Source organism: Saccostrea cucullata, unplaced genomic scaffold (genome assembly GCF_032062105.1).
Source record: "Saccostrea cucullata isolate Sc308-1 unplaced genomic scaffold, CSIRO_AGI_Scuc_v1 ctg4772, whole genome shotgun sequence".
NCBI lineage: Eukaryota > Metazoa > Mollusca > Bivalvia > Ostreida > Ostreidae > Saccostrea > Saccostrea cuccullata.
In genome coordinates this window covers 14,597-38,887 of record NW_026929682.1, presented here as the reverse complement: position 1 = coordinate 38,887, position 24,291 = coordinate 14,597, and the positions used below count along the sequence as shown (strand labels likewise).

Here is a 24,291-nt window from a genome sequence, read left to right as displayed (position 1 = left end):
CAGTTCTTAAACATAAAAAAACTTACGTGTCATGTAACTCCAATGGGTATTATTAGTTACATCGTCTTTTAGTGACAGGGTATGGGATGATACCTGGTTAGTAAATTTCATACCTGGCGAGGCGGAGCCGAGTCAGATATGAAATTTACTAACCAGGTATCATCCCATACCCTGTCACTAAAAGACTGTGTAACGAATTTACCCCACCGATGAAACATTTACGTTTTGTCTGTAGTTTATAAATGGTTTTCTTTCCTAAATGCTTCATCACGCTTATACTATGCCTATTTTGACGTCACGTTTGTGTTTGTGACGTAATACATCGACCGGGTATAGATTCACAACTGACCGGGTATAGATTTACAACTAACCGGGTATAAGTAATCCACCGTCTTCACGTGACAGACTTCAACCAATCGTAAGCCAGTATTTCACGGAAAAATCGACAGAGGTGGGGAAAAATATTTTGTCCGGTAAGTTATCTAAGTTCGTAAATGTAAAGGGAAGCTACTCATATATCCTAACAGTTCTAATTAAGTTAGGTCACAGAAATTTTGGATTAATTCATTTGCAAGTCTTTTCATCTGAATTTCAAACCGAACAAATAAATATGTATCACATACTGTCATTGCTGTAAAACCTAAAAGATTCTGCAGCCGACTGTTAAAAGATTAAAATAATTCCTTCCTCATTCATGCAGTGTCCTTTTTATCGATCATTCGTTCCCCAAGATTCACATTAGGCCCTAACGGTTTTCCCCGCTTTGATAGCATAACGAACATTTCTTCAGAATTCCATTGTTCATACCAGATATCTCAAAACCAAACATTTAACAAAAGTATGTCGATTTTTTTCCTTCTTTCCAAAACTGTATTGTTGTTATGCAGACGATTTGATTTAATAAGCAAAGGGGAATAATTCAAAAATGAAACAAGTAGAAATTAAGTCAGGAACATAACGGACAGGTTTCAAAATTCAGGGAAATTAAAGTAAAAGTATTTAATTTTTCCTTCAAAAATTAACCTGGAAGCGGGAAATTATACATGAAAAGACTGCCAAAGTAGTTCCGGCTGCTTAGTGCAAGCGAACTCTAGATTTTATTGATGCAGTGGTATTTTATAGAAATTAAATGATTTAATATTACATCTGCGTTCATTTACAAAACCAAATAAAACATTTCAATACCTTGAACATTCGATTCCAACTTATTGATTGAATTTGTGAATTTGTGTGAGACAAGGTTGCCCTGGCGAATGTCTGATACCATTTGCTTTATCGTGTTGTTTGCGTATTTATTTTCATCTAAAAAAAGAAAAAAAAACATATTTAATTTCTTATGATCTCTATTTTTTTAATCTCTAATAAAACAATAGGTACTGTGAGCGATGAGCTCACTAAATGATACCCCCGAATCCATATAGTTATAATGGCAAAGTTCATGTTATGCTGTGGCCGTGAAACCAAAAATATGTGTCGGATCAAAAAGTAAAATAGGAGGTGCACAAAAGCAATATGTAATAAAGATTCTGTGAAAGTTTCATCAAATTTCATTCAGTGGTATTAGAGGAGTTGCGGATAAGAGATGGGTACCCCGAAGCATAAACAGACAGACGGACGGAATTAACGATTACTATATACCCTACCGCTTTTCAAGCGGGGGGTATAAAAAAACAAAAACGTAAGAAAAGCACAATGAAAAAAAAAACAAAACAAAAAAAAAAAACCACAATTCCCATAAACATACATGTTACTAACCTAATACTTGTTGAATTTGCAGAGAAGTACTGTTTATATGCCATTCCAAAGTCGAATTAAGTTTTTCTGATTTGGAGCTTGCTTCCATTAAGAATAAATGAATGTTTCGAAGTTCATCTTTCAAAGTTGACACATTTTGTTCTGTATTCAGTGTTCTGTTTCTATATCTTTCACCGTTAACAGCCAAGGTTCGCGTCAGTATCACGGTGTTGCTAACGTCACTTTCAATTTTTTTCAGTCTCTCTTCCAGAATATTTGAAGTCTGATTATTGCCCCTCGTATTGTTACACACGTCTTCAAGTACTATTAATTTCTGAGATAGTTCTGCATTCTGTTTTTCAGTTAATAATAGTCTTTTTTCAGTGGCTCTTAGTGTTTGTTTTAAATTTACCATTTCAGTGTCAGTATCAGAGCGATTCTTTTCCAGATCTGTAACTTTTTCTGCCAGAAGTTGCATTGCTTTCTCCAAGTAAGATATCTGCTTGTCAAGAAGATGATGTATCGTAGCCGAATCTGTGGAGACTAAACTGTTTTCGGTCTGTGTGCTATTAACATGGTTGTGAAACAAAAGAGAGGAAACGTACTCCAAATTTGTATAGCACATAAAATATAAAACCAAAGTATACCGTATAGAAAGATATTTTGCCATCTTCTGAAAGCTTTTTCTTTCAAAGAAATCTGTTTAATCTCTGAATGTACACTATTGTAATGTAACTACTCATGTGATTTTTTTTATCAATAGTTAATAGGCCGTACAAAGTACAAAAGCTTATGACATTTTATATCAGCTGAACAAATCGTGTCATCTCTGTTTTATTTAGGTCACTGATAAACTGACCTTGTATTTTGTTACACGTAGACGACATAGACTAAAGTAATTTAAAAAAAAAGAACGATCTTTATCAAATACTTTATAAAAATTGGGGTCAATCAATAATGAATGAAATTCATAATCATAATTACATTGTATTTCTCTCTTCCCTATGTGGCGTGGATACCAGTCCATCAGATGACACCGTATAAACCGAGGCCCTCTTGTCGAAGTAGGAACTTGACAAAAAAGATCCCCCCCCCTGCTCATTTTTTCCGAGTATAGGACAAAATCCATTGCTCTCCACCGGTAAAGGGTGGAGTCTCCATATGATTGAACGTTAAAGAACACTCAGTCAATCAAACATTCAAACAATATCTCATTATTTACTCCAATTTAGCACACCTTTAAATCCATTTTTATTGCTCCACGGTGAGTGGATAAAACATATCGCCAAAACGAACAATATTTAAGGAAAAAATAGAAATATACATCAGAGCTAAAATATTTCTGAAAGCCATGGTCAAAAAGGGACGGACAATCCCCTTCTTACGTATCACATCAACCATGTGCTCCATGTCATCATAGGAAAACTCAAAAAGGGCAATGAATATATAATGGATTAAACGTCAAATAAAAACGTAAGTCAGTCTTTTTACTTAACAAGTAAAGTTTTTGACTGGCCTAGCCTGGTCCACTTCCTCATCCATGTCAGTGACGCGGAGTTTAAGAAGCAAAACAGGGACGGACAGGGAACCAGGCTGTGACTGGCCGAAAGCTTTCGGCAAACCCCGGCTGATTCCGTTACCTTCTTCAAACAAGAAAGGGGATTAATTGATTGATTGATTTATTGATTGATTGTATATTATTTAACGTCCCTCTCGAGAATTTTTCACTCCTATGGAGAAGCCACCACTTGCCGGTAGAGAGCTGCAAATTTTGTCCCATGATCGGCACTCAGGGCCATTGAGCAGAGAGAGATCTTCTTCGTGCCAACACCTACTGCGACACGGGACGTCGGTTTATACAGTCTCATCCGAAGGACCGGTCTCCACGTCCCACAGTGGGATTCGAGCACGCGACGTAAGGATTGACTCCTTACTTCGCGACTCTAGAGAAGACTCTCCAACCACTGCGCCACGCGGGCAACAAGAAAGGGGAAAAGAATAATAACAAATTTTAAAGCCTGCAAGCAATTAAAATGAAATTTCATTTACAATGAATTTGAAACCCTTTTAAGTTATTGCAATAAAACATATCATGTTATAAGAATTAATTAGTGTTGATTTTCTTGTTCGTTTTGTTATTTTTTTACGATTGAAAATCTTGCATACTTGTTAAGTTGTACAAAAATTCGATCATCAGAAAGTTATCTCCCTTGCATTGAACAGCATTTCAAGCAATGAAATTATTGAAAATTTTCTCATCATGCAATTTTTTACCAAACACAAAAGAGAGGAAGTGCAAACACCAGAGACTGTAAAAATAAAATCAACTATATTACACCGCCTTCTAAGGAAGACGGTAATCATTGATTATTCATTGATTCATTATTGAAGATAGAGAAAACGGTAAACTGATGTTGTACATTTACATATATCGTATATATTGAGATGAAGACGTTGAGGATAAAAATATTTAAATCATACAGTTTTGATTTTTAATTTCCATTTACGACTCTTCAAGTAATATATTCTTTTATTATACATCTACTGTAATTACTCTATATAAAATTAATACCATAACAACTGTCTATTTTCCCGAGAAGAAACTAGAGAATCAACTAAACGTGATTTTAGGTACTCTAGCAGTTTCATCAACGCTTATAAACTCTTTTTTTCATTTTAAACTGTTTTTTAGCTAAAATATGGGCCTTCTTAAACATAGTACAATTGTTAGTCTTAATACATGTTATTGCTGATAAGATTAATGTATCGACATGTTGCTTGAAAAGTTGAAATCTGATTGTTTCATATTAAACTTGTCTTCAGTAGTTCGTTTGCTTCTTGTAGTAGTTCGCTTTGCTTCCGATATGATTGTACGTATGCTTGCATATATCGTATATATTGAGATATAAAAATACCATATGCTTGGAAAAGGGGTGTATTGTTACATAGCTGTAAAAAAAGAGACGTTGATCAATAAAAATATTTAAATCATACAGTCATAAATCATTATTTTGATTTTTAATTTCCATTTACGACTCTTCAAGTAATATATTCTTTTATTATACATCTACTGTAATTACTCTATATAAAATTAATACCATAACAACTGTCTATTTTCCCTCTCGAGAATTGAAACTAATACTATCTAGATTCTGGTTATATTTCTGCATCTATTAGAACAATAGAAGACTACTCCCTGGAAAATCAGAGCTACTCCCTGGGACTACTTTTTTTTTCAGACCAGCCCTCATGAATATTTATTAGTAATTTTAACCAATCAAAGTGTTCAGTGTTTACAAAGTTTGCGAAAACTTATGCGTACTGTATACATGTACGAGAAATATTATACATTTATCCGAGTTCGAGAGCAAAATGCATGTGACGTCATGTTATTTTGCCCAGCAATGTAACTTTATTGTTTTTTTTTTACTTGCATCAAAAGCCCCGTGGGCGAACATTTCATCGACAGGTCCATCTCACTCAGCGGTCCAACATCGATTTTTTATGTCCACTCAAAAAACATCAAATATGTTAGACCTTTTTCCTTGTACATAAACAAATTTTAAAACCTAAAATAACATCATTCTTTTCTTTCCACTTCTTAAGGGGGATGTACCCACCTTTAGTGCTGAGAACGAAATGTAAACATTTCTTCTAATGGCTAAAATGCATTATATTTTGATCAAATTTTAAGTCTTTATGATAAAGATACAATAAATATGCATAACTGAATGCATGTTGTGCATATATAATCTATACTTTTGCAGAAAAATGCTTTTGATATGCTCCTTAAATGGGGCGGTCCTTACGCAAACTGATAAGACCGTAAATGATAATTTCAACCAATGTATCGTTATTTTCAAAAAGGCCCCATGTGTCACAGCTGGTGTGGCAGTTGCAAATATCTGTGTTATAGTGTTTCTTTAAGTTATTTATTATTTAGTATTTTTATTGTACAGTTGAGTGTACTATTGATAAAAAAAATCTTAAACTCTTTGATTCCAGGTAAGGAAAAATGAGCATAGTTAAAAATTAAGAGCCTAAATTTGCAAAAGTTTAATTATCCCTTCACCGGCAATGGTGACGTCTCCATATCAGTGAAATATTCAAATGGAGAGGGTACGTTAAACAGTATTCATTATGCAGCTACTTGTCACGAAAAATGGTTGTCAATCAATCAAAAAATGCCTTTGAAGTAGCGTATAAGAATCATATTTTAAGACAATCATAAATTCAATCAATGAAGTGAAGGAAGGCAGATGGTTAATATGATACTTGTTATGTTGCCCGGTGAAAGCAAGTTTGAAAAGGGATGTGTTTTTAATTAAGCATTTCGACACTGCTTGAATATTTCAACAATAAAATATCGTTTACTTTTTGATCAAAATTTCATTACTTGATTCATTCATTTTTTCTATTTGCCCGTTTTGTCAAAATGACAATTTAACAGAGTAAAAAAAAATCGACATAATTAAATATTTTATACCATCTTTAAAATGATTCTTATTGGATATGTAGGTGAAAAAAAATTTTTAAAAATTAAACATTTATTTGTTGACGACAATGTGTAAAAAAAAAATTATTTCTAGGCTTATCATATTTTTAAAACAAATGTGTTAAACACATAATTAGTAATGCATTTTTGTATTTGTAATTTTTGATCTTTGCACTCAAACATAGTATAGCATTGCTTTTTTTTGCAAACATTGTTCTTGCTTTTAAATTTCAAAGAAACAGCTCGTGTGTTCATACGTTGATAACATAATGAGACATATATATATTACTCCATACAATGTGTGGGTCATTGCAAACAATCTAGCTATTTATGTGAGGTGCCTGAAGGAAATCTTATATTCTGTCTAACTGCTGAACAAAATAGACATATGTACCAACTTTTCGAGTAAGACATGTAATTACAATTTGTTTTTCATGCACTGCATATTGTTTAACTTTTTCAAATTAAATGCAATTTCAGTTAAAATAACTTCTATCGAGGTAAATTATTTTTTATCTTTTTTCTTGACAACAAATTATCAAGACTTGTTCAAAAAATTAAATATAATCATGTTGATGAATATAAGCACAATAATAATATTAACAAGGAAATTCAGCTCTTTTTCCCGATTTGCTGGAGTGGGGTTAAAATCGCGTTTTTTCATTATTCAGACGATGCGATGCAACAAATAACAGTAGTAAGTAATATAACATAATGATTATTACTTAACAATTTCTGTCTTGATGTTATTATGGTCGCATTTATTCTAAAATCAATGTTATTCGAACTCTGTGTGACAGATACAATAAACACATGGCCTCAGGAAGACACCCATTGAAAAATCAAATTTTCAAGAATTATGGATAATGACAAGAAAAAAGCGAAACAAATGGTTGTAGCCATATTATCAATTCAAACTAACTCCATTTTCAATGAGTCAAATGCTTCTAACATGATTAATTTCCTGAACAGGTTTTTGCATTAACACTTTGAATTGTTAGTCCATTATTTATTTTACACCAGACTAGATCCAATATGACATCCCCCTTAACTATAAGACAGACGGCTTATATCTTTGAATAAATCTTATAAAAATGATATGATTTCTTTCGTTTGAGGAACGAATTAGATAGAAATCAATTTCTACTTGGTGTGATAATGAATTACTTTTTCGGAATTGCAAGGTTTTCATTCGAATACCTGGTGAATATCACGTGGTTCTTTAGAACCGGTGTTAGCAAGGCTATATATGAGGTGAATAGTGGTTTAAATACCAGTTTAGGCACGTAGAGCATAATTTAAAATTTTATCATGATTTATTCAATCCAACATAAACATGTATATATACAAATTGATTTTCATATTTTACATATGTACTCTGCTGCGTGTCGTTGCTATGTTTGGTGTGTTTGTTGTTTATTGTACTTTCATTTGAAAGTAATGAATTAATTTAGAGTAGAATTTCAATAAGCATTGGTATAACCAAGCAATACATCTCAAATAACGACTTATTTTTATAATAGTAGGGGAAACACATTTTTAAATGTGAGCATTTGTCATCTAATAATCAATTTCATTTACTGATGTGTCGTAAAATTCGCAATATCTCAGTTCTTTGAGATCTCTTAAATGTAACCTAAAAAAAAACACGCTGGATGGGATGGTGGTGCTTTGTTATATAATTTTATATATTATAGTCCAAGGACTTTGAAATTTTGAATACTGTCCAAACTTCAAAATCAGTTACGTTGAAAAGTTTTACTCGCAACATAAGAAATTGTAATTCAACGAGCGACAAAATTGAATGAGGATCTTTCCCCTTAGGTGTAGTTCCATCTTCAATATTTTATTAAGTCAAATGTTCATGATAAAGTCATAGAAGCGAAATTGGTTTCAATCAGTATTTAATAACAAGACGATATATCTTTTTAAAAAGTGCAATAAGCAGAGGGACGAAAGATAGAGAAGCAATGACGTCATAAAAAAAAGGCGACAAACTGAGTAGGGTCATCAAACTAACGATAAAATAGTAAACTGTTTAAAGTATGATTTTTTTTCAACACTTCCTCTACCTTTTTGTTTCAAGTTCTTTTAAAATATTTTTAGCGGCATGAATCTCATGGCATCAGTCCCTTAACGTATGAAAACCCACCAACAAACAACTATTTTCTCTAATAAATATGATTTTTAAAAAAGATTTTAAACATACGAATTGATTCAAATATTTTGCCATTAATAATGAAAAATAAATTAGTAAGTATGGTATACTATCACATGTAGAACAATAAATTGCATTTTGCGTTTGTGAGAGATATTTAATGAACCTACATAATGAAAAATGCATGTTAGCTGGATATATTTTGAAATATTATATCCCATTCTTGTTCATGACGTCGCATAAATCAACGTCAAAATATCGCAACGTAAACGTAAACAATGCTACCTTTACAGCTATATAAAACATAAATAAAGCTCTGTACAGGTATATGTTGATAATTTCATAAAAATATACACTCTTTAGAAGAACTTAGAGTAATATTATTAATTTTGACACGGGGCCGAATTTTGCGACAAGTGAACCAGGTTCTTTGCTATTTCCCTCGTACCCGATCCATAACTGTATAATATTAAACACATGTGACAGACACTGTGATATCTTCAATCTCAAGCTCTCTTGGATATATACCAAGGAAACATATGATTTAAAGTAAGTATTGTAAATTATTTTAAAGTCGACGTATTTAATAAAGCAAGACAATGTGCTCGCGTAAATGTCATTATTGCATTTACATTCTAATGGAATATATTAAATAATAATATGATTAATTTGTGAAAAATTTGTCTCCCTCGTGTAATGAGGTAACACAAGCATTTAGTGATGTAAAGTACCGTTCATTGAAAGCTACAACAAGTGTATTCCTCTTCAAATGTAGAAGTTTTCTAGTAAATTCTGTCCAATATGATTGCAAAAAACAGATTATTGGACGACGTGATTTGCAAAAAAGATAGATATTGTCAGTTAATAGTCTAGCAGAGTAGTTATATGCATTATCGGAATTTCTTTTAACAAAGTAAATGTGCAAATGACCAGTGACAAGGTTTGAAAATTTAAGGATTTCATTTTAATTGAAAAGGCACCAGTCAAAAAGCTTGGATTTTAATGCATAGCTATGGATTGGTTGTAAATAGTGTGGGAAAACAATGTGAAATTCTTGATCTTGGTAACATTTTGTGATTTCAATTGTTCCTTGTATAGATTATATCTGCAAACTCTACACATACCCATATCTGATTTACAAACGTATTGAAAATACAACTGAACAGTATTCCTGAGGTTGAATGAAAAAATAAGTCCTCATCACATTAGAGATGCACTCTCGTGGTAATCTAGAGGCGTCACTGAATATAACAGTGCTTTGAGGTGCATGTATCAATCATACAACACTGCAAAAGCTCGGGTTGATCTCCAGGTGACTTGACTGGGTATAATAAAATGCCAAACGGCATCAAGCGCCTGTACTTTGCACATAGAACGTCCTGTATGTCTGAATACATGTATCTATAAACACGCAGTAGTTCAAACACTGCCGGGTCCACAAAATAGGGCGAAAGGTTTCTAACAGCACCTTCAGAACACTCATCTGAAACACAAAAGTGTTATCTGAACACATGGAATAGTCGACGGCAATTGTTTATAGAGACTTCCTGGAGTCCTTTTAGATGTCCTTGGGTCTTGTGTGCATAAATATATAGTCAGGGCATTTTACATACTAAAAACGTCAAGGGACAGCTCAGTGCACGTCATGAAAACTTCGTAGAAACCTCGTACAGAGAGCACAACAAGTAAGCCTATATTAACGCTTTTGCAAGATTTATCTACGCAGGCATTTTAAACTTGATCTTTTCTTTATTCTAAATTTTCCTCTCATTTAACCATCTGAAAATCTAATTCTTTCTATATATAGTATTTGTTCTATCCGTGTAAATATCCGTTTGTTTGTTTGTTTGTTTGTTTGTCCTTAAAACTTTCCAAAGTTTTTGAGTGGTTCGGGTGTTGGTTTATATATTTAACTATAATTGTACATTTATTCCTTGTGATAAGGTATTCCTTTTGAGTAAAAAACAAATCAAACCTTAGCCTTCGAGTTTAATTTTTTTTCCCAAAAAAATATCAAACTTTAACCATGTTCATAAATTTGAACTGTTGGAGCATTACCAACTTAAAATAGATATTCATTTGAAAAAAAAGGGAATTCAAATCTATATCTGTACATGTATGCTCATTGTTTTGTATTGACCCATACTTGCTAACTAAGGTATGTATCAGTTACAAGTTGTAAAAAAATATATATTCAAACATTAACAAATTTACATTAAACAGAAAACTTTATTCACATCATTTAGAATCACATGTCTATTGATACAATAACCGATAATTCCCTACAAACAACTTTGATTCCTAATATGTCAAAGCGCTGTTAAATAGGAGAAACATAATTCGGGTATGATGTGACCTCCCTCGACACCAATTATTATTATTGTAGAAATCTTCTGACAGTGAATTTCAATCACTTTGCAGAATGTCAACGCAGAACATGTTCAAAGTGTCTTTAATGCGTTTCAAGGCGCAACATGGCACGCATTGGATCCAAAATATTTACACATATTTAATTTTTTTATCTATTGAGGTCACTTAAGTATTGTACATAGCTATAGCTCTGAGATCTTATGTGAGTTTTTTATCAAGAATACTTTGAAAGAATACTGTACATGTACCAAATGTGCAAGCGTTCTTTATTCAAACAAACACCGATTGAGAGCTAACTATTTTCTTCATCATTCATTGCAGAAGTGTTCATAACTCTAAATATCTGATAATTTGTATATTTCCGGTATTATTGTCTACGGTGACAAGATTGTAGTCAGCATCAATACATAGTCCTGCACCAGACGAATATTCTATATAACGGATAAAGTTACCATCACGATCTATAATGTGGATAACATCATTTGTGTTATCACTTATTAATATTTGAGTATTCACATCAGTAGCAATGTGAGATGGAAAAAAATATTTTGAGTGTAGGGAACCATTGCCTTGATAAATAAATCGTAGTCCACCAGCAGAATGCACAACAACGACTGCATTCCCGTCATGGTCAGCAACACAGATATCACCATTAGTGTTTTCAGTCAGGTGAAGTACAGTTTGGTCAAACCCGGTAGAAAACAGAGCCTTTACTATCGTACTGGATAGTTTGAATCGCTGTGCTCCCTAAGTACCTCACCACTCTACTCTCTGTCTTATCTATGGAGCGCATACTAATTAATAAATTTCCGTTCCTTGAAAACCATAGACCAACAGGAAACCAGCCAGGTATGCCAAATAATACCTTTATATTATCTACATTGTACTTGTAAATAATTGTATCTTTAAAACACACAGTTGAAAACACAGGTTTCTTTTGTGAATTAATTGTTAGTGCCCATACATTATTATTTGTATTTATATTGTTTTTAAAATGGACCCAATCCTGTCTATTTCTTTGAATGTATTGTCATCTCCACTGATAAAAAACTTACCTCTTCCCACATATTTAATTCTCCACACCCTATTTTTTCAGTAAAAAAATGGTAGACAATAAGTATATCTAAATACCATTCATATTGACAATTATGAATTTGTCCAAGAACTCGATGAACAACTCTTTAAAAACACGCATTTCAAAAGACAACAAAAGGTCAAAAAGGTAAAATCACTTTATTTCAATTTATGTCATTCACTTCTAAACAAATAATTATGTTTTTTAAACTTGTTGATTGTATAAAAATCTGTTTATAATCGGAAGCCACTAAAGGTAACAATCGGTACACCTCTATCTGCGCGGTATCCTCCACCATTATGATTTTTTATCCAAACCCTGTCTCCACTCTGTATATGTAAGACAGCAATATTTGTTCCTGTTTGACTGATAGGTGTTCCCGTTGGAACAAATGACAATGTTCTCACTTTTGCAACACCGTTTAACATAATGTCCAGAAACAAATCAGTGGTCTCTTGTGAGACCACGGCAACATAAAAAACAAAAACACCTGTCACAGGTGAAGTGAAAACACCTGTAGACGTATCATAACCACCACCAATGCTGTAGACCAGTTTGTTAAAGATCAGCGTTGAACCAGAAAAGGAGTTGCTAATTGTTGACCCAGCAGTAAATCCAATAGGATTTGTAAAATCTGAATAAAAAGTGGTTAAACGAAATTATTTTGGATGAATTTTCCTTTTAAAATAATTTTAAATGAATGAAGTAAGGGAAAAAATGAATTTTGAAATTTTCATATTACCCCCTTGTCATTTGCGAAATTAATTTGTTAAAAATGTTCTGATTGTACAAAAAAAAGTTATATAAAAAATGCTTGAGTTTTTTTATACACTGTTTATGGTTTTGCAACAATAAAGATGAATTCCCATTGGTGCCAATTGTATTCCGTTATTATCACACCTATTTTTGTATATATATGAATCAGACTTATACATGTAAAGAAGAAAACCTAGCTGTGGCCTTCAACTGGACATTTAAATACGAGGGTTGTCCCAAAAAGTCGTTGACATGTAAAACAGTTAAGTTTCTCTTTGCTTAATTTAATATCTTTCCTTGTCATATCAGAAAGAAACATTTTATGATCACGCATTTCAATTTTCATGATGATATCACATCTAATAAGAAAATTATGTAAAAATAAAGAAAGCATGTATGTGTACACCTGCACACGAAAGCAAACGTAAATAACGTCTCTTATAACGTCATGATCTCTTTGTCTGCTCTGCTCGCATCTATTAACATTTCATATTTGTTTTTAATTTGTAGACCACTCTTGACTAATGGATTGTTTTAGCTCACTACTGTTTGTTGGTTTTTCATTTGTTTTTTTGTTTTGTTTTTTTTTTTTTTTTGTTTTTGTTTTTTTTTTTGTTTTGTTTTTTTTTTTTGCAGATTCAAATTTCAGTCTAAATTTAGTCGAAAGATCGCCTTACATTGTAGGCAGCAAAGAATAAACATTGTTTGACGTCGTTCACGGTCCAGATTGTTCCCAATTGTCTTCAGTTAATTAGAACTACTCTACTTCTTACATGCTGTTTCTATTTTCCGTCTGGGGGAAAAACTCTCATCGAATATCGTGCCATTTAAAAATAATTTCTCTATTAAAATCTGGCGGGTAATGTCACTTATGTACTCTTTTTCCCCGTCTCTGCTGTTTATAAATCATATTCAACACAATTTGTTACATCTCCGTGCGCCGGTAACGCGTTTTCATCAAACTCAATTCCAACGATACTATGAAAATCATGACACCAATCGTCTGTTTCTGACGTTATTTCTATGAAATTTTGACATATTCTTAAGATTTTAATTCTGGTTTCAAAGATTTAGATTTGAGGTCAAAGTATTACATAGTACTAAAAAAATAAAAGCAAATGTAATAGTTATATGCGAAAAATATTCTGTATTTTGTTCGTGCGCCGACAGGCGTTATTGGCCTTCATATAAATCGTCCTAATTTCATTAATAAGAAAGATATAATTCTAAAATTCCCCAATTGCAAAGAACATTGAATATATTAATTTCCATGCAAAATTAGGTTAGTATAGGTTGCATGTTTAAAAAAATTATAAACATTGTCTACGGCTTCTTGGGACAACCCTCGTATATCAACGATGAATTGTCAATAAACAATGGTTATTATCATTCTTATGTCGATGCGATATTTCTGAATAAGCTTGTAATAAAAGATACAACAGAGTGTGACAAGCCAGTTTTATATTTGGATGTTTTACTAGTGGAAAACAAAAATCTAACACCTAAGCTTTATAATAAACGTGGTGAAATTATCTTTTGAATCGTCAACTTCCCTTACTGATGCATCAATTGATATACTTTTATTGCCTGCGCACGGGTTTTAATATTTATAAGTTGATTTGATAAGCAAGAAATGTATAAAAAGGTATCTACGTACTATGAAAAATGTCTAAAACAAGGTAAATCATTAAAAAGTAAGTTTATGAAACAAGGATATCAGCAGTTTTGTTTAATAAATCTTTTTTTCCCCTTTAATTACATTTAAATCATTTTTAAAGCTAATGAATTTGTTTTTAAAATATTGTAAAAATGTATATACCTATAATCTTTTGAATTTTCAGTATGCTATCATTTATATGCCATTCCAAAGTCGAATTGATTTCATTTGATTTGCTGCTTGCCTGCACTAGATATAAATGAACATTTCTAAGTTCATCTTTTAGAACAGACACATTCTTTTCTATTATCGATGTTCTGTTTCTATCCTTTTCACCATTTACAGCTAAGGTTCTTGTTACTGACACCGTGCTGCCCACATCGCTTTCTAGTTTTTTAAGTCTCTCTTCCTGAAGATTCCAGTTTTGACTTAAATTATCTGTTCGATTACACATGTCTTCTGGTGAGAACGATATCTGTGACATTTCTGTAATCTGCTGTTCTGTACGTTTAAGTCTTTGCTTTAAATCTTGATTATGCTGTTCAGTGGACTCAAGTCTCTGCTTTAAGTTTGACATTTCAGTGTCAGCTTTTGACCGATTCCTTTTTAGACTTGAGACTTCATCTGTAAGGAGTCGTACGCTGTTTTCCAAGTATGACATTTGTTTGATCAGAAGTTGGTGAATCCCCGCTGCATCTTGGGAAACGGAAGTGTGATCAACTGCTGTGCTGTTCACATGGTCATGAAACAGGAGACACAGTCCGTATTCCATATTTGAAACGAACAAGAAACATATTACCAAGAACGTTGTATAAGATGAATATTTTGCCATATTTCTAAAAGTTTAAACCTTCAAATGATTATGCTTTATCATAGTCCTCACTATTGAAATATAGAAAAGTTCAATTGGTTTTATCAATGTTTTAACCTCTGCATATAATGTGTTAGTGACTTTGTCATTTTATCATTTGATAAAAATACGTTATCGCTCTATTCAGGTCAGCGATATCAAAATCTTAAATTTGTTGAAATATTGTTTGGGATATAATGTACATGTATATTGTCAACCAGAACTGTACATGTAGGAGACATTGTTGGCGCCACCGGGTTTTCAGTAGTGGGGAGATAAGCCAATCGGATCTCTGTAACTTACTATTTAGAGCAATGACACAACTCACAGAGGTTTTTAGATTAAGTATAGACATATATTTTCATCACTTGCGATATTTGGTTCCCAACATCCCAAAACAGCTTGCAGAAATTCCTCTGAAAATCGTGTTATAACTGATATAATTATTGTTTATATCATTTTGCTACGCCACGGTTGACAATGGTTTTCTAGGGGGGGGGGGGGGGGGAAATTGTCAATGGTACAGTTAACTACATGCAATAATTATATAATAGCACCCCAACTTTTATTTTCATCTTGAATAAAATAGATGGACAATAACTGTTTTTTTCTTTAAATTGAATTTTTGCTGACATGAAGGGTCATTCGGCATTTAAACTTTACACATGAGTTAATAACTGTTCATTCGTCGATTTAAACGTACTGGATATATAGACTACTTAACAAGTATCACTATCATTATTACCTCCGAAATATACGGGGAAGATATTCGCTTTTTAAATGTTCTTATTTAATTGAAATGATAAATAGTTTGAGATAAGACGGAAGTAAAACATCTAACAATCAGGGCAGAACAAACTTCCTGGTTCGCTCACACATAAGAATTGGGTACAAGTTTTATTTAAATTTACGGTATATTACTTTACATTTAATAATAAAAAGATGAGGATTTTTATTTCAGAAAAAGGGGAATTGTACAATGAAATAAAAGCGAAATTCCAATGATTGTTATGAATACTAGGTCAACTTTTATTTTTCATTCATTTGTAGCTAAGTGATATAAACAATGATGTAAGGGAAAATATATATTTTAAAAATTTTAAATTACTCCCCTTGTCATTTGCGAAATTACTTTGTAAAAAAATATTCCGATTGTACACATGCGTTTTTATAAAAAATATGCTTGAGTTTTTTTTATAGACAATTTATGGATTTGCAACAATCAAGTGGAATTCCCATGGGTATCAATTGCGTTCCGTAATTATCAAACCTTTTTTTTTGTATTTATATGAATCATACTTTGCTTAAAATTATACGTGTGAAGAAGAAAACCTAGCTGTGGCCTTTAACTTGACATTTGAATATATCAACGATGCATTATCGATAAACAATGGTTATTACCATTCTTATGTCGATACAATATTTCCGGATCAGCTTGAAATAAAAGATACCACAGAGTGTGAAACACCGGTTTTATATTTAGATCATTAACTAGTGGAAAACTAGTTGAAAACAGAAATCTAACACCCAAGATAAATAATAATCTGGTTAAATTATCGTTTTATTCGTCAACTTCTCTTACTAATGCATCAATTGATATACTTTTATTACCTGCGCACGGGTTTTAATATTTATAATTTGATTTGAGGCGCACAAAAATGTATGATAAAGTTTTACGTACTATGAAAAATGTGCAAAACAAGGTAAATTATTGATTTATTTATGAAATAAGAATATCAGCAGTCTCATTTAACTGATGTATTTTTACCTTTAATTACATTTAAGGATATCCGATCCTCAGCCAGGAAGGATAACGCTTCAATTTATAATTGAATTCAAAAAGTCTTAAAATAAAGCTTGAAATTGAAATTTTTTCATGCAACAATTTTCATTTTATGCCTCTACGTATAACAGTATTAAAAAGGTTGACATTTGTATTTCACTAAACTAAGTTAAACTTACATATTTAAAAAAATCAAAGTTCTTTTAATTTAGCCTAAGTTACCAATGTTAATAAGCATGATTTGAAATTAGAAGTTATTTACAGTGTTTTCTTTGAAAGGAAACACTTCATACACTATGCATTATGAGACGATGGAAGTATGTAGGATAAAGTAAAGTACCGAATAAGTATAAAAATCATGCAATTTTCTTTCAAAGTCTGGATACCTATGATTTTTATTCCTAAAATGTACCGGTATTTCTTGATCAATTATCAATTGGAAAATAAGCAGTAGGTAGTTCTAATCACATTTCCTGAAAAATTATTTGAGATTTACTAATTTTCCCTATATAATATGATTAAATTTAAAGATGACGTTTAAAGAAACACTGTGGGTAAATACATTTTACTTTAAAAATTTAGGGACATCTTTGTAAGCATTTTAAATTACTCAATGCCTGATTTTCAGAACCTGAGGATCGGATAACCTTAAGTCATTTTTGAAGCTAATGATTTTGTTTTTAAAATATTATATAAAAAAAAATGATTACCCATAATCTTTTGAATTTTCACTGTGCTATCATTTAAATACCATTCCAAAGTCAAATTTATTTTATCTGATTTGCTGCTTGCCTCACTAGATATAAATGAGCATTTCTAAGTTAATCTTTTAAAACAGACAACGATGGTTTTTTTCTATCCTTTTCACCATTGACAGCTAGGGATCTTGTTACTGACACCGTATTGCTTACATCACTTTCGAGATTTTTAGTCTCACTTCCTGAAGATTCCAGTTTCGAATAATTGTTCATTCTTCCATTTAAACGTGTTGGATATATAGACTCCTTAAAGAATCACTATCATCTTTACCTCCGAAATGTAAGGGGAAAATATTCGCTTTATGAATGTTCTGACTTAATTCAAATGATAAATAGTTTGATATAAGACGGAAGTAAAACACCTAACAATCAGGGCAGAACCAACTTCCTGGTTCGCTCACACTTTACAATTAAGTGCAAGTTTTATTAAAATTAACGGTAGATTACTTTACATTTAATAATAAAAAGATGAGGACTTTTATTTCAGAAAAAGGGGAATTGTGCAATGAAATAAAAGCGAAATTCCAATGATGGTTATGAATACTAGGTCAACTTTTATTTTTCATTCATATGTAGCAAAGTACTAGCTATATAAACAATTATTATATCAGTTTTCTGTTTTATTATATTAAAGTTTTTGCCGCAAACAGAGAAAAATTCAACATTTAACCTGGAAAAAATGATCAGATATTCACCGATGTCTGGAGATTTGTTTTTGGCCAATTGAAATGGAGTTAGAAATCCCAACTTTCACAAACTCCAGGTATGCATTTTTTAAAATTATTATTTGCATTACTTTATCCCATTGTACGAGGGCTGTTCATTAAATAATGCACGTGCGCTGCAATCTGATTGGCTTAAACTTTAAATAGCTATAACTTCCTTGGTTTTCAACCAAACAGATTAGATATAATGGACTTCTACAAGAAGGTATGGTCAACATGCACATATATACACTTGCGTGTACGTGCGCTACAATCTGATTGGCTGAAACTTTAAACAGCTATAACTCCCTTAGTTTTCAACCAAACGGGGTGGGATTTAGAACATAGAGAGATGCAATGGACTTCTACAAAAATGTATGGTCAACATGCTCTTGTATGCACTTGCGTGCACGTGAAATAAGTAAAATCAAAAATACACTTGAATAATCGTATTTTCTAATACTTTTGGATTAAATACTTTAATATTTAGTATATGAAAATATGTATAGATTGTGTAGACAAGATGCTATGGTCATTACGCAAATGCATTCACATGTGCACGCGTGCAATGCTAAAATTTGAATAAACTGGGTAAACGTTAAAGTCTCAAATGCATACAGTTTGTCTTATTTAATGAAGCTTACAGGGAATATGGCACCAAAAGGGAGTTAGGGATCGGTTTGGGAACATCTGTAATGGTCCCCGTTACAATTAGCACTAGTTTAGAACTTGTTTTCAAAATCTGACAACATGTAAGAGAGTATATCATCAATCCAAGAACAATATAAAGGTTCCTACTGAAACAAGGTAAACATTAGTAAAAAATAAAGCTACACATAAGGAAAGTTATTGATTTATTTGACAAATTAATTCTCTTGAAATTAGGTCACTTCTCTATCGCTTAAACAATCTAAAAGAATTGAACAGTCTGTAGATATATTTTTTTAATCACAATGTGATAAGAAAGATTTATGAAATTTTTAATTGCTGGTTTCTTTTATTTGGAATAACAGCGGTGGTCAGACTTTGATTTTAACATTTTCAAATATACAAATAATTGAAAGTTTACAATTTAGCCGAAGAATATTACACCAATGCTTTTTTAAGAAGGAAATGAAAACAAAAGTATATGTTTTACAATTGTTGGCAACTTATATACACATACTGTATGTGAGTGTTCACAATTTAGCGCGGTTATTTAGCTTTGCGTTGTTAGCGTATTCATGGATAAGCACTTCACAATATTGTACCGTATATTGTATGACGTAATCATTTCTTAGAGGATCCCTTAAATAAGCGTATCATTGTTCCCATCAAAGTCGCTTAAATATGAAGCCAGCATTTTTATGTACACAAACGAGGGCTGTTCATAAATCATTGATAATAGTTTTCTGAGAACAATTATAATAATTATAAAAAATTATAATTTATTGGATAATTAGGCAAGATAGAATACATGCATTAAGATATGCTTTCAGCATGATCAGCATGTTCAGTAAAGTGTTTTAAATTTAACTAAGTGACAATAGTGGATTAAACGTTTACTGTACTATTGAAAACAAGTAGGCAACTAAGATTGATGTTGAAAAAAATGTAATTTTAGCACGCACAATCGCCGCTAACATTTTCTTTTTTTTTTTTTTTTTTTTTTTTGGAAAAGATCTTTTGTAAATGTATCATCTTTGGAAACTTACTGTCAATCTTGCATACACGTATCGAGGTAAATACGAATATTCAATATTAAGCACAGCTTTTCGATGATTGTCATACACATTTACAAAATAATTAGTTTTAAATTTTTATGTAACAATGCAGCTTTATTTTTATATACATAAATATAAGTATGACAGTTGTCTTTTTTCTAGGTGATAACCATGGAACATCCTCCAGTCTCAAAGAATGCAAGGGTCGCCTAATAGAGGCAAAGACAACGAACGCCCAGCTGAAGGGGAATCTCCAGGCCACAAACAGTCAGGCGGGGGCCCTAAAAAGGGGAAAAGAGGAGGTACATGTAGGTAGTGAACGAAAGGGTGACATTTGGACGGCTTTTTTCTTCGCTGGCAGTTGAAGTCAATTCGCACTCCTATTTCTCCTTTCTTTCTTTTTGTGTTTTTTCATTCTGTATTGTCATTTTCATTCTGTAGCCTTTAAAAAGCGTTCTGTTGATAGTGCTTCATTACATTCAAAACATGTATATGTTTTATAATCACATACAACACTATTTCAAATGAATTTAAACAAAATGCCGTTTAGTATACACAAAGCCAATACTACATGTACCGCTACGAATAGCTGAATTATGAAATTGTGACATGATTGTCCATACTTAACTTTGCTTTCTCCACAAAAAATCTGCAGTCAATGGAAATATGATGAGATCAAGTGTTAAATGTTAAGTTTTTAAATTATTCATTATAAGGTACTTCATCACTCTAGGTATTTGATAATTTGAATTTTTCCACTATCCTTTTTTTTTTTTTTTTTTTTTTTTTATTTCCACAATTCAACTTTCAAATAGCAGTATAATTATAAAATCATTGTGGATTTTTAATAAACATTCACTCACTGATTCTTCCACCTCACTCATCCGTTTCAGTATCACCTATTTATGAATTGTACAAAAAGATAATTCAATATACATATAAGTATATACTCATGTTTATATATTACACTGTGTTTACTATCACTATAAGTATATTTATAAAAAAGAAAGAAAAAAAATACAAACAAACAAAAATAAAAATTATAATGTCCTTTTATGAATATTATATAAAGCTGATCATTTTTCAAATAGATTGTCTAACAATTGCCATCACCTTTTGAACTGGGTGTCTTCCATATTTAATGCAAACAAGTATTTTTCAAAATTATAGTATTTATATAATACATTTTTTACTTCGTTGAATATCAAAGGTTTACAGTTTCTAGATTTTTGGTATACATACTGTTTTACAAGCAATATAATGACATTTAAAGATGTGTTTTCTTTGCCAGAAATACCTAATATAACAGAAATTGGGTCTAAGTTAATATTTTTTCCAGTTTTTTGTAAAATCCATTCTTCTAAACAATCCCATATTCCCTTAACAGGAAGACAGTAATAAAAAAGATGCTTCAAAGTTTCCTGCTCAACATTACAGACAGAGCACAGTGGATTATCTTTAATTTTAGATAAAAACAACAATTTACAGGTTCCAAGAATTCTATGTATGATCTTATAATTAAACCATTTGAGATTTGAATCTTTACTTATGTATTTCAAGTTTGTAAAAAGATCTCTCCAATTAAAGTCATTCTGCAAACCTAAATCTCTTGTCCATTTTGTAATACATACAGGTTGGTTATAACGCTTAGATAGAAAGAAATTGTATAATGATTTACAGCCGGAATCATCACGACAAAGGACCTGAATATGTGTAGGAATGTATATTCCAATAGCTGATGTTCTACATTGTTTAACTTCAGGCCATTTTTTCAGAATGGAAAGTCTAAGCCCTTCATAATTAGTAAATGAAATTAAAACATCATAATTAATGGATATACAATTAAAGGATAACAAATTACCTTCGGTACCCAATAGATCAGACACAATATGAAAACCTTTTGCATATAACTGTTTGTAAAAAACAGATTTACTTTGTACTCTGATACTACTGTTAAACCATAAAGGTTCTTTCAAGACCTGAAGAATATTTTCAGGTTCAAATAAATGAATAAATTCTTTATAGTCAGAAAGGACTTCTTTCCAAAACATGTTATTTGTTGTTTTACTAAAATATAAGGCATATATATTTTTCCACTATCCTTGTCACCAATAACAAGATTGTAATCGACATCAATACTTAGCCCACCATTACAAGAAAGCTCTAAATATCGTACAAAGTTACCATCACAGTCTATAATATGGATAATGTTGTTTGAATTGTCATTTACTAGTATTTGTGCATTGATATCAGTAGCGATATGGATTGGTTGAAATTCTGTGACATTTGAATGGTCAGAGAGGATGCCTTCATACGTGAATCGTAATCCCCCAGAAGAATCCACCACAACAACTTCTTTCCCAGCATTGTCAGCAACACAGATGTCACCATTACCATTCTCTGTCAGGAGTAGGACGGCTCTACTACCAGTAGAAAACAAAGGTTTTCCCTGATTGCCATACTCAATCTTCTGAATCTCTGTTGTCTCTGAGTATTTCACCACTCTACTCTTTCTCTCGTCCTTAGAGCGCATGCTCACCAGTAGATATCCATTCCTTGTGTAATATAAACCAACGGAAAACCAGGGAAATGTGCTAAATAAAACATTCACTTTGTTCCCGTTGTAAATATATATGTCTGTTTGTTTTTTATATAAATTGCTTAAGGAAAACACTGGTTGTAGTTGTGAATTAATGGTTAATGCTATCACGTCATCATTTGTATGAATTGTATTGAGAATGGACCCTGTCTTGTCTATTTGATTGATTGTTTTGTTATCTCCACTAATCAAGATCTCATCTCTCCCAACACATTGCACTCTCCACAGTTTATGCCAAAGTCCATAAAAGCTTTGTATTGTGCTAAGTACCACTGGGTCATTCATCATTTTCAGCATTCCTGCTTCTTTCACGTCATCTTCCGTCTGAAGAAAACCAAACATGTCAACAATTCTGTCTTGCTCTAAAATACCAGCAAGAAAAAGTGGACATGGAAAAATTGGCATTTTGGGGCCTCCTCGGAAATCACCATTTCTTGATTTATAGTTTATAACTGCTATGGCATCATTACTTTCAAGAATATTTTTGTTATTCTGTATTATTCGACTAAGTTCCTTTTCAGCCTTTTCAGAGAAAGACTTGCACCTCTTGGTCGCTTCTTTCTTCTGTTTTGTTACTTTGTCTTTGAGATTAATGTTAGCTTCATGTACAGCTTTGCAGAATTTATCCTCTTGTTCATCTATGGCAGACAGAACTTTGTCAAACTCTTCAGGGCTTGTGGTTAGGTTGGCATTTCGATATAAAGGAACAATTATATTTTCCAATTCTTCTGTGTCTGCCACGATTTCCTGTTTCCTTTCTTGAAGAATGTCATCAATATTTGTAAATTCATGCTTTTGTGTGAACCCATTAGACAATGAATACAAATTTGTATTTCACAGTCTTGGCAAAACATTTCACATCGCTTTTTCTCATGTGTTAGGCAGGTTGGAAGAAAAACTGTGTATTCCTTTTTAAAAGTGTATCCAACAACTTCATGCTCTCTTGATTTGTCGGCAATATGCTTTGGTACACATGAGAGGCAGAGGTCAACATGGCAAAGATTGCAGTGATGTTCTACAGGGTTTGAACACAATTGGCAGCAGATAATGTCCTGTCCCTGGGCAGTAGCCATATCTACGGTGGACTAAGATTAGAATAGAGTCATATTTACCTGGTTGAATTATATTATCTTATTGATGCAATCATTAATTTTACAAATTTTATTATTATTTTCGTGTTTACGAATGTACGGGTCATTAAAAAATATGTAGACAATACTCCTCATCGTCATATTATTATTACAAGATTGACGATTAACACATTTTCTAAAATTAGAAAAAATATATTTCATTTTTGTCGAATTGTGAAGTTTCATTCCATTTGGTTAATTTGAACTCATTTTAGCCAATTTACAAAGCAATATATTTTGTAATCACGGAGCATGGTTAACCAACATTGTAAGGTCAGAAAGAATGTCGAAACTCAAAATTACTTTGCTGTAATTTCATACACAGTCTGTAGCGTCTTCTAGATCTCCATTCATAAAACGTATCCATAACCTAGTTTGCTAACAATAGTTCAAATAGTTTGAATTACATTGCCATTGCTTTTAAATTCTTTTATGTACACTCATAATGTTTCATGGCATTCCTAGCTCTTTTGACAAGACTTTTAATAATGATCTGTTTCTTTACAGACCCATTCATTG

The 24,291-nt window shown here is 32.0% G+C and overlaps 3 protein-coding genes across 3 annotated transcripts; all 3 read right to left on the bottom strand.

Annotated features, from left to right (window-relative positions):
• Positions 1-1,185: 1,185 nt before the first annotated feature.
• On the bottom strand, positions 1,186-2,435 carry LOC134281795 (uncharacterized; the record flags this gene model as incomplete). The annotated part of the gene is made up of 2 exons (XM_062764230.1): positions 1,756-2,435; positions 1,186-1,302 (listed from the first exon to the last, which is right to left on the bottom strand). Coding segments are annotated over exons 1-2 (766 nt in total), but the record flags the coding sequence as incomplete, so codon positions are not given.
• A 9,630-nt stretch (positions 2,436-12,065) lies between these two features.
• LOC134281794 (uncharacterized) lies at positions 12,066-15,017 on the bottom strand. The gene is made up of 2 exons (XM_062764229.1): positions 14,408-15,017; positions 12,066-12,466 (listed from the first exon to the last, which is right to left on the bottom strand). Exons 1-2 carry the CDS (start codon positions 15,015-15,017, stop codon positions 12,066-12,068), a joined length of 1,011 nt encoding a protein of 336 aa, XP_062620213.1.
• Positions 15,018-20,919: 5,902 nt separating this feature from the next.
• Positions 20,920-23,715, bottom strand: LOC134281793 (uncharacterized). The gene is made up of 3 exons (XM_062764228.1): positions 23,448-23,715; positions 22,153-23,400; positions 20,920-20,942 (listed from the first exon to the last, which is right to left on the bottom strand). Exons 1-3 carry the CDS (start codon positions 23,713-23,715, stop codon positions 20,920-20,922), a joined length of 1,539 nt encoding a protein of 512 aa, XP_062620212.1.
• Between the last annotated feature and the right edge of the window lie 576 nt (positions 23,716-24,291).